Here is a 12083-nt window from a genome sequence, read left to right as displayed (position 1 = left end):
CATTTTTGATACTGCTGACTAATGCTAGGAAACAGAACATAACTGAGACATACTAGTAGGCCTCTACAAATCCTAAAGCCATTTTCTCAGCCAAAAATGTTCAGAATAGCATAAAACCAAAATTCCTTCCAGGTCTCACCACAGTAATCCAAGTGAATATGTAGTAATTTGTAGAGATATCTGTTTGGCAAATATGAAAAGCATGCCTCTCACAGCAAGGCTCTTTTGTTAGTAAAATATCATTAAAAATATAGAGTGTGACCCTGAGATCATGTTCTATTTAATCTTCAAAATATATTTAGTAATAAAAAAATAAAGAGCTTGAAAATATAAAGTGCCCATATTTTACTCAAGGATTTACAGCCTATATATAACTTTTTTTAATACTCATGCAAAAAGCCTGTAACATTTTTGTAAAGAGAATGAGGGTTACTTACATTACACATATAATTGTGCCAAGACCTCGTAACCTGAGGCAACTTCTCTTTTCTTTTCCAGTTTGCTGGAGATCCTTCACGAACAGCTTCCTGAGAGTACCAAGAGATGCTAGGTTAACAGAGTTCATTTCATAGGGGTGGGGGAGCTAGAAGTAAGTTCTACAAAGAAAATTCAATAATTACTTACTTTTGATGCAATCATATATGGAGGAACCAATTCAATATTCATTTCTTGGAAGAGTTCTCTGCATTGCATAGTAATAAAGTCTCCAGCAAGAGGGGATTTCACAATGCCTATGAAACAGATGAAACAAGGCTAAGAGAGCAGTAAGTCCAAACTTCCTAGAATGAATTTCCTCTGTGGGTGTGTTTATGTGAATAACTTTTTCAGGTAGAATGAAATGAACTATCCTTCAACACATAAATAAAGCCATGCATCAGTTTTAAATATACATTATATACTAAAGATTTTTAACATACTTAAAATCTTATTCAGAAACTGATATGCTTTAGTAGTGCTACTCATCATTTTATTTCATTATGTACATCCTCATGGCATCTAAAATCATCTCAGTGTATCCTGGTTAAATACATTTACCTTGTTGAAGGACATAGCCATCGTGGACTGGAATTGCAGTGGTATGAGTGGCTCCACTGTCCAAAATCAGCCCAGTAGAACGACCATTAGCAAATCTAGTTTAAAACATTAAGGAAAAGAAAGTATCAAGGCCGCTAAAATAATGTTTATTGTAAAGTGCAGGCTCTTATAATGTTTCAGAAACTATTTCTTAAACATGTACCTTATAGTTAAAAATGTATTACAGTGAATCTAGGGATAAAAATTGGTATAAAATAATACTTCTGGCTTAAAAACAAATAGCAAGAGGCAGGAATTCCAGAATGGAGGTATCAGAACTCAGGGAAACCTTTATCCTAGAAACAGCTACTATTAAGTTGGTCAAAATTAACATAATCACTAAAAGTCTCTGGAGACTGATCAAAGAGCTTACAGCAAACTGAGATGCATTTATTTAACAAAATATACAGAAACTTGGTAATAACAGTGGGAGGTTGTGACAATTAAGCTAGGGACTATAACCATTCTCACATAGCATTGAAGAGCTGTTTCAGCAGTCTGGCAGCCATGTGGCACTTCCTATCTCCTCCAACTCAATGAGCGGGAAAACTATTTCAGGTGAATTCCACAGTTGGTGAATACTGGCAGATCCCATTTTCCACAGTTCTATGCTGCAGAAGGCCTATACTACCTGAATATACTAAACTGATGTTTAGGAGTAGGGACATTCACTCATTCATCAAATATTTACTGAGCATCTATTAGGTGTCTACTAAGTCTGGTGCTTAATAAGGAGGGAGGGAGGCAAGGAGGGAGGATGCTCACCTGGCACTAAAATTCCTTTAACACAGTAGACACATAATGTTGCACCAAAACTGCCCTTTCCCTGAAGGTTATCCTGTTTAGTGAAGTAGATGATCAATAAAGCTGTAAAAAGAAAAGCTCAGGATGTCCCAGGGAAGGTGGTGGTGTAAAAGAGAAACCTATTCCTGAGATACTCAATAGTAAAATCTGGGGAAGGGAATGGGCAATAGTAGGAGCATGTGGGAAGACCAAGAGGCAAGAGAACACAGCGAGGTCAGAGAACTGCAAGTACCTTAGTACGGTCTGAAAATAAAATAAAGGAAGAAATGTAGAAGACGATTCTGACTAGCACTTTAGAAAGATTATTAGAGGCTGAGCATGGTGGCTCATGCCTGTAATCCCAGAACTTTGGGAGACTGAGGCAAGCAGATCGCTTAAGTCCAGGAGTTCGAGAGCAGCCTGGGCAACATGGCAAAACTCCATCTCTACCAAATAAATAAATAAATAAAAGTAGATTATTAGAGCAACAGTGTAAAGAATGGGCAGACAAGAGGATGTGCTTCAGTAACCCTGGAAATAGCTTCATCCTAATGCTGTGTCAGTGGGACAGAGAGAAGCAAATAGCAGGGAAGAATAAGTAGGATTTGATGACTGACTAAATTTGAAGGAGAATGAATTTACAGCCAATTTCCAGTTTTCTATGATATTGGAAGGGAGGGAGATTTTAAAATGGCAATCTTTCAATTCATCTAACCAACTGGTTAAAACATTGCCTTCTATCCCCATGCCCCTTCTTAAAAACAAAAACAAAAACGTCTTAACACTCAGAATTTGAGTGTTACTTTATTTCCCTCATACCTTCTGGTGTATCATCAGTTCTAATAAGAAATACTAAAAGATGAATAGCTAAAAAGCAAGAGAAAAGGGAAAAAAACTTCTGAACAAGCAATAATTGGCTTATGTCTTCTCCCAGAGTTATCACATTCAGTAGTATCATATATACTTCAAGAGGAAAGGTATTACTCTTTCAAGGATACGCTGTCAAAACTGCAGTTTTGCAAAGGAAGAATGCAGGGATGTTGTAGTGTTCAAACATTAACTCTGTCAGTTTCTCTCTCTTTGCTCTAGTATTCCACTTGAGAAGACGGGAAAAAGAAATGCAAGTTATTAAGAATTAAAAAGTTGTTTTTATCTCCAGATAAAATCTAGCACTATATTAACAAAGATATAAAACATTAAGAACAGAATAAAATACCATGGGAAATCATCTTTCATAATAATAGCTCACAAAAATAAAAAACAAAACCTCTATAATATTTCTTTAGATGTAGATTAAATTTAATAAATCAATCAGATAAGAATTAAAATTCTTTAATAATAAAATTGCTTCTATAAATTTTAGAAATTACAGACTTTTCCACCTATGAGGAAATCAGGATTCTTATAAACATATTATTAAATCTAAAGAGTAAATATTGTAATCCAAATCCTAAGTACGAATTTTAGACCACCAAATTCTCCCACTTATAGTTGGTATTCATAAAAGAATACTACAAGTTAGTAATAATAAGATACTGATAATTTATGACCATTATGCTTGCTTTCTGGGACCTTTTTGTCTATGTACCAAATGTATTTCACAAGAGACTTTGGTCCAGAAATTTCTAGCCCTTGTTCAACATCTCAATTCTCTCTTGGAAACTTGGATAAAAGTAGATACACGCTGCTCTTGGGGCACAAGAAATGATTCATAATTCAAAATGAGAAGGAGTCCTAGTAAATAAAATGTTAAACAAATCCCTAGAAATACATAAATAACCACAAGAATCCATTAGGGTGTTTTGTTGTTCTCTGGATATTTTATTTATTGGAATAGTAAAATAAAAGTTACAATAGTATTAAAAAATTAATTCTTTTCCCTAATTTTCAAATTCAGAATATGAATTTCTATGCCTCTTTAAAGAAAAATATTCATCAAATGAGTAGAAAACTAAGGAAAAAAAGAAAAAAAAAACAACTAGAGAAACATGAAAAAGAAAATCTTTATCTCACCGGTGCCTCTGACATGAGAACAGGATGGAGACTGGCTTCTGATTTGACATGCATTTTGTAGGTATGATCCAAAATAGCCTGGAAACTATCCCAGTCTTCAACTAGAATATAAGATTAGTAACTTGGAAACAATGCATAGTTGAAGATGAATACAGCATCTTTTGAGAAATTGTTTCCATGACTTAACAATTAATACTTTAGTATACAGAACCTACTGATTTTACAGACCAACTTCATACCACAGTACTTTATATAGAGATTACCTTTGCCTTCTAGATATATAGAACTTCTTTTTGGTCCCTCCAGCCCCCAGACCTGTCCCAAATGTAATTAATCTAACAGACCTAAAATACGAAGTAAATGTTATTCAATTCAATGAATACTTATTAGAGGCCCAGAATGCGATCAGAATGATAATAGGAAGTACAGAAGAATTGTATGGCCTTCTGATGATACTACAGCTGGATTTAAAAAAAAAAAAAAGAAAGAATTGTATGGTCTAGATCCGATACTCAAAAAAATTTACAGTCTATTTGGAAAAAGACTAAAAGACATGTTAAAAATTCAAAGAAGAGCATCTGTCTTCAATTTGGCTTCCACCTAAACATTTTATTAAAACTACTGACATAAGTCACTAATGACCTTCTTTTTTCTTTTTTTTTTTTTTGAGATGGAGTCTTGCTCTGTCACCCAGACTGGAGTGCAATGGCGCAATCTCAGCTCACTGCAACCTCCGCCTCCTGGGGTCAAGCAATTCTCCTGCCTCGGGCTCCCAAGTAGCTGGGATTACAGGTGCCCGCCACCATATCCAACTAATTTTTGCATTTTTAGTAGAGACAGGGTTTCACCATGTTGGCCAGGCTGGTCTCGAACTCCTGACCTCAGGTGATCCGCCCACCTTGGCCTCCAAAGTGCTGGGATTACGGGCGTGAGCCACTGCCCCCAGCCACTAATGATCTTCTACTAGGCAAATTCATGGATACTTAACATTTTTAATCTCATCTGACTTCTCTAAATTATGACAGCATTGCCTACACAAGAGTTTACAAACTTTTCTGTCACAGCCCAAAGAAAAAATGTCATTAATTATATATTTCCACAGGCCCACCTGGATTTTTTTAACTTCTTTCTTACTGTAAAGCTTTCAATGTCACAGCAGAAAACACTGAGAAAAACTGGAATTTTATGCTTCCAGAAACTTTTTCTTTTCTTGTTCTTCTCCTGATTTTTTTCCTACATCCCTAATTGTTCCCTTTCATTCTCCTTCAAGGGTACCTTTTATTCTCTATTGGTTAAAATATACAACAAGTTTTTGCTAGGAACTCCATCTTCAATCCTCTTTTCATATTCCAAATTTTTTCAGAGTAATAAAATGCAACTCCATGTCTTAAAATCTTTCTTATAACCTTTTATTCCCCTGTTTACTGAATTATCACCTGGATGTTTCAAGCACTTTGAACTCAGTGCTTAGAACATGTAAAATTTTGTTACATGCCAGGTAGATGGTACCTACATAATCAGCCCTCTGTAAAATCCTTTACTTACTACACATGAAAGAGTTAACACTGCAAGCCTGAGAAAGGCCTGCTTATAAGGCTGACTCTTAGCTGGTGTCTGGAAACATGACTGGCAAACAGTTCCCTATGTTCATATAAAACTTGTCCCTAAATGGTAAGAGTAGCTCGCTACACCTACACTGTTTATACAATGTGGTTTGTTCTGAACACTTGCTTTCCTTCTAAGAATCTAAAATTTTGTTACATGCCAGGTAGATGGTACCTACATAACCACCCCTCTGTAAAATCCTTAGGTACTGAGTCTCAGAGTTCTCCTGGAAGGTAACACAGGTTATAACTTGTTGCTGGAGGGATTAAGCACGTCCTGTGTGACTGCACTGTGAGAAGACTCTCCAAAGCTTGCATCTGGACTTCATCATCCCCTGTCCCTTTTCCCTTTGTCGATTTTGTTTTGTATCTGAATCTTCAGTACAATAAATCTTAGCTGTGAATACAACCATATGCTGAGTCCTGTGAGTGAGTCTTGCTGGTGAATAATTGAACCTGAGAGTGATTTTGGCTATCCCTAATAAGCTTGCTGTTTTTTTTTTTTTGAGACAGTCTCACTCTGTCACCCAGGTTGGTGTGCAGTCATGGGATCTCAGTTGCAACCTCTGCATCCTGGGTTCAAGTGATTCTCGTGCCTCAGCCTCCCGAGTAGCTGGGATTACAGGTGGTACACATCACCACACCTGGCAAATTTTTGTATTTTTAGTAGAGATGGGGTTTCACCATGTTGCTCAGGCTGGTCTCAAACTCCTAGACTCAAGCAATCCACCTGCAGTCTCAGTCTCCCAAAGTGCTGGGATTATACAGGCGCAAGCCACCACGCATGGCCAACCATGCCTTTTAAAACCATAAAACTTGCTCCTTCGCTTTCTATTCCTATCTCAATGCATGGTACTCTCTGTTCAGAGTTACCCCAACCAAAAATCTAGGAAACTTTCTTAACTTATCTCTTGCTTTCACTCCCTCGATCATTTAGTACCATCTGTCTCCTGGTTACCCGGAAAGTCCCTTCAGAATCTCTACCAGCATTATATAATAGTTTAAACCTTTTTCATTTCTCATCTGGACTCTTACCATCACATCTGTTTAAATTCCTTTGGGGTTATCCTTCAGTCACTAGCTTAATACAACCCTGGGATGGTTTACAAGCCCTTTTATGACTGTTCCCTGCCTACCTTTCCTGCTACTGCTCTCTGCCTACCTTTCCTGATACTGACCCTAATGAGCCCAATGCTGCAACCATACTTAATTGTATTACATTTTTAAGCACATAAGTTTCTTTCACAATTCCATCTCTTCACACATGCTGGTCCCTTTGCTTTACCCAGCTTTGTCAGCCAAGCTAATTCTTATTCATTGATCAAGATTCATCACAAGTTACCTCCTTTGTGAAAACCATCACTGACTCCCAACACTAGAGTCAAACACCTCTCCTCTCTAATTTCATTGCTCACTGCACATACCTATATTATAGCACTTATCCCACTGTATACCATTATTTGTATATATACATCTATTTCCCCTAACTGTAAGCTTTTAAGGAAAAGGAACATTTCTTATGCATCTTTGTATTCTCAGTGTCTGGAAATCAGTTTGTGGAATAAAAAACAAAACAAAACAAAAAAACCATGGTTGATGTTCAACTTATAGGAAGCTACTGCTTTATATCTAAAATAGAACATGTACACTCCATAATCAATTCCATGGGGAAAACATCATACCCATCCCATTTTTTAAAGGTGAAATGGCCTCCATATTCTCCCTCGGAACACGCAGAGCATTAGTATCTATGTAGTAGGTGGGACCGCCTTGTTTGCCTTTATCGCCATCTATTTCCATTAATGTGCTTCCGTCGTCTCTTTCTACCATCATACCAATAGCTGTAGGAAAATCCACCTGTAAGAGTCAGCAACATGATATACAAGTTTCACCTTTCATCAAGGAGGCATTTTTTTCCCCAACTAATGTATTTTATTATATTTTGTTTTGAATCAGAATTTCTGCATGAATTTAATTTACATGAATGGCTCTACATATCCAATTAACTCTAACATTACACTTACCTTGGGGCAGTCCTCACCAGCATAACCAGCTCTCACAGTATAGGATCCAATGTCAAAAACAAGGGCTCCAACTTCATCTGAAAAGATTAAAGATAATTAGCATTAACAGGTTGCAAAAGTACCATATGAAAATCACAGCTCACTGCAGCCTCAACCTCCTAGGCTCAAGCAATCCTCCCATCTCAGTCTTCCAAGTAGCTGGGACTACAATGCATGTCACCACACCCAGCTAATTTTTAAAATTTTTTTGTAGACATAAGGTCTCACTATGTTGCCCAGGCTGGACTCAAACTCCAGGGCTCAAGCAATCCTCTGCCTCAGCATCCCAAAGTGCTGCAGGCATGAGCCACTGCACTCAGCCCAATTATATTCATATTATTACTCACTTGAACCTAGTTTCAAATACACCTTAAAGAATCATTTAATTAAAATATAACAAGTCATACACCATATTTAAGTAGAGGTTCAATCAGTTAAATGGTACACTAAAACTGGGTAATTTCAGTTTACTTATTAAAGGGAATTATCTGCAAAGATATAGGTGAAATACAAGACAACCAGAAGGGACAGTTACAGTATTGAAAGATTACAGTGAGGCAGTTGGAAGGGTGGATTTAAGAGGCAAAGAGGTGGAGGCACAATATCTGTGGGGAATTATAGTTTCCCTGTTGAGATAAGAGCTTGATTGAAGGCAGTGGCAATGGTATTAAAAAGGAGGGAATTTGAGAAACACTTAGGAGAAATATTTGGCAGAACTTGAAAGATGGAGGTGTTCACAACTCTCAGGTTTTTGCCAATGCGGACTGGTGGTCAGCAATGTGTTAGGCAATGTTTCAGATGTGTTGAATTTGAGATACCCATGAGACATCAGATGCAATTGTGTTGATGTACAGTAAAAAGTTCAGGATACAGATGTAGACAGTGGTTAGAGCTTGAGAGAGAGAGAGATATTTGAGATCAGTATTTAGGTAGAAGTTGAAGCTATAGGAGTAGAATATATTACCCAGGAAAGGGTAAATTAGGGAAGGGGCTCCTAACATGGGTTTGTGGCCTTCCCAAAGTTTCCAGGGTAGAACTATATTTTATTATAATTGGTTTCTTTTATAAAAATTTAAAAACATTCTAAGAAGGGATTCATAATTTCCTAAACTGTGTGCATTAGTTTGTAGGGCTGCCATAATAAAGTACCACAGTCTGTGTGGCTTAAACAACAGAAATTAGTTTTCTCACAGTTCTAGAGGCTGGAGGTAGATCTAAGTGTCAGCAGAGTTGGTTTCTTCTGAAGTCTGCCTCTGTGTGTAGATGGCCATCTCCTCCTCTGTCTTCACATGGCCTTCCCTCTGTACAAGTCCAAGTCTGAATTTTCTCTGTTTTTTGTTGTTATTGGTTTTTTTTTTTTTTTTTTTTGAGATGGAGACTTGCTCTGTCACCCAGGCTGGAGTGCAATAGCACGATCTCAGCTCATTGCAGGCTCCGCCTCCCGGGTGCAAGCAATTCTCCTGCCTCGGCCTCCAGAGTAGCTGGGACTACAGGTGTGCACCGCCATGCCCGGCTAATTTTTTGTATTTTGGGTAGAGTTGGGGTTTCACCATGTTGGCCAAGATGGCCTTGATCTCCTGACCTCGTGATCCGCCCGCCTCTGCCTCCCAAAGTGTTGGGCTTAACAGGTGTGAGCCACTGCGCCTGGCCTGAATTTTCTCTTAAAAACATCAGTCATACTGGATTAGGACCCAATTTAAATTTGATAAAATTTAAATCACTCTAGGCAGTTGAAATTCAAGGTGTAGCAAAATCTGGTAGCAGTCTCACCTCCTGCCTCATACACTAACTTACTGGGTAATATGTCATCTCCTGAACACACCACATACTCTCACTCAGCTAACCTTCGCATATGCTGTCCCTTTCCACTCCTCCTCCATCATCCCCATTACCTCTATTGTAAAGTCTCTTGACTCCACCACACGGAATCAATAACTTTATTCTCTGAGCTACCTTTGCACTATATTTATATATATATATATATATGACATATATATATGTTTTTTTTTTTTTTTTTTTTTTTTTAGATAGAGTCTTGCTCTGTCACCCAGGCTGGAGTGCAGTTCCAAGTTCAAGCGACTCTTGTGCCTCAGCCTCCCCAGTAGCTGGGACTCCAGGCATGCGCCACCACGCCCGGCTAATTTTTGTATTTTTAGTAGGACACGGTTTTGTCATGTTGGCCAAGCTGGTCTTGAACTCCTAGCCTCAAGCGATCCGCCCACCTTGGCCTCCCAAGGTGTTGGGATTACACCGCACCTGGCCCCTTCTACATATTGGTATCAACGAACATCTCTCATTGAATTACAGTTACCATTTCTGATCAATATAAGATGCTATCAACTACATGATGCACCACTATTTCCTGCATCACTAACAAAATAATATGGCAATTAAACTCTGCCACGCCAGCACTGTTAAGACATATTCTGACTGGGGGCAGTGGCTCAAACCTGTAATGCTAGCACTTTGGGAGGCTGAGGCGGAAGGACTGCCTGAGCTCAGGAGTTCAAGACTCGTCTCTATTTAAAAAAAAAAAAAAAGACATATTCCAACTTCAGCTTAGTTTAAATGTGGGAAAAAATGTACAACTAAGAATCAGTGAATACGGTATCTATTTACCTAACGGACTCATCTACAAGGCTGAGCTTCTTGATGACAAGAGCCTATACCTGCCACATAGCAAGTACTCAAAAAACATTTTTGTGAAATAGAAAAAATCCCACATATCAGCTCATTTTCCTGTCCTAATTAGTTTAGTAAACTGGATATGGTGGAATTTTAATTTAAGACTCTAAATTCTTAGAATTTTACATCTGTTCCTTTTCCAGGATGGGAGATACATCTAATTCCTGTACCCTGCTTCATTAAAAATCAAGCCCCATGAACCCAAAGTAGGAAAGTGGCAATGGGAGGCAGGAGGCTTAATAGAACCACAGAGCTCTGGATGTTTAAAACCTAGCATGCAATTTCTAGTGTATAAAAATCCTCAAGAATTGAACCTGTACTCTACTAAAAAGGCTTTTTTCTTTTTTGAGGATTTTAATGTTTTTCTCCTTCCAAGTTTAGGGGTGATGTGATTTTCTTGGGGGACATGAAGGAAAAATCTTATTTTTGTTGTTTCCTACCTGTAAAATGACATCCTTTATAGAAACAGCATAACTACTAGACACAGTAACCATAGTAATAGTCTGGATTTGTTTTCTGGGTCTCTAACTCATCAAACACAACCCAACACATGAATTATATGTATCAGTGTTTCCATTAACCCGCAGATCTTGCAAAAATGGAGGCTCTAAATCAGTAGATTTTGAATGACGCGTGAGATCCTGCATTTCTAACAGGCTTGCAGGTGATGCTGACACTGCTGGTCCATGGACCAGACTTTAAGTGGCAAATGTAGCATTATTTCATTTAACCTTCACGCCCACCCCCATCGGCTAGGAATTATTCCATAAATGAGGCCTGAAGTTGGAAAGTTACGTAAATTGCCCAAGACCAAAACGCTTAATAAAGAGTGAGGCGGATATTTCAACCCAGGTCTGTAACCCCCGGCACCTGGTAATTTTTCTACCACACCACAGTCTAATCAAGGAAAGTGAAAAAATAACACGCCTACGACCCCCAGCAAACTTTCTGGGCATCCTTAAACTACACGTGCTCCTGAATTGATCTCAAACAGACCCGCCCACGAGTCACTCTGGAGACACCGCAGCCAACAAACCCGCAGGAGTTACTGAAAGGTGAGGCAGCTCGCGCATGGGGCGCAGACGGGGAGGAGGCAGTACCCTAAGTGGCCGCCGCTTCCCTAGTCAGTTCTACGGCTTGAGGCTCGCTTTGCCACCTATGGGACACTCTGGGAACCCTCCGTCCACGCTTGCAAACCGCCGGGACCTTCCAAATTTAAGCGCGCGCACACGCGCCCCGACACAGCTGAGTCCAGGAGGCACCCGGGGAGATGCGACCCTGGGACGGTCACCCAAGCTGGGGCCCGGCGGCCGGCTAGACTAAGCCTAACGCCCAGCCCGAGGCTCCCTAGAGAACCGAGCGCGCACCCCAAAACCCTGCTCCTCCAGGGACAGAGGCAGGAAGAGGCCACAGAAAGCCGCCACTCCAGGGCGCCCGAAGAGCACGGCGAGCCGGGTGGGCTCCAGGGGCGGGCAGAGCGTGGGGCGGGGACGGGGCGGGGAGGCCGGGGTCCCGACAGGGGGAGACCGGAAGGGAACGCCGGGGAGGGGAGGGCTGGGAGCGGCGGTTACAAACCCCACACGCCGAAAAGGCGCGCTCTCTCGTCCTGCCGCACTCACTCACCTCCCCCGTACACGCCGCCGCTCATGGCTGCTGCCGGCGCGACTCCTACCCTAAGGGCTAACTGGCGAAGTGACTGCAGTGGCTGCGACTGCGAGTCCCGAGAAGCGACAGCCCCTGACTCCCTTAACTTCCACCACCACCCCCCTCAGGCAACAAAGCGGCGTCCACACACCCCGGAGCTCAGCCACACTTGCTGGCTCCTTCTATCCGCCAATCACGAGGGTCCAGGCCTAAGTCT

The 12083-nt window shown here is 40.2% G+C and overlaps 1 protein-coding gene across 1 annotated transcript in view; it reads right to left on the bottom strand.

The window, feature by feature from the left end:
* Window positions 1-12083, bottom strand: part of ACTL6A (actin like 6A) — a 23001-nt gene extending 10918 nt beyond the window's left edge. Inside the window, exons 1-8 of the mRNA XM_003256500.4 lie at window positions 11846-12083; window positions 7499-7575; window positions 7157-7331; window positions 3871-3971; window positions 2856-2953; window positions 1036-1130; window positions 625-731; window positions 438-527 (exon numbers count right to left, since the gene is read on the bottom strand). Coding sequence (XP_003256548.2) covers window positions 438-527; window positions 625-731; window positions 1036-1130; window positions 2856-2953; window positions 3871-3971; window positions 7157-7331; window positions 7499-7575; window positions 11846-11870 — 768 coding nt within the window. The 5' untranslated portion in view covers window positions 11871-12083. The remainder of the gene's footprint in view (window positions 1-437; window positions 528-624; window positions 732-1035; window positions 1131-2855; window positions 2954-3870; window positions 3972-7156; window positions 7332-7498; window positions 7576-11845) is intronic.

The sequence above is a fragment of the Nomascus leucogenys genome, chromosome 11 (genome assembly GCF_006542625.1).
Source record: "Nomascus leucogenys isolate Asia chromosome 11, Asia_NLE_v1, whole genome shotgun sequence".
NCBI classification, from domain to species: Eukaryota; Metazoa; Chordata; class Mammalia; order Primates; family Hylobatidae; genus Nomascus; species Nomascus leucogenys.
Note: the sequence above shows the minus strand (reverse complement) of the source record. Positions and strands in the feature narration are given on the sequence as shown.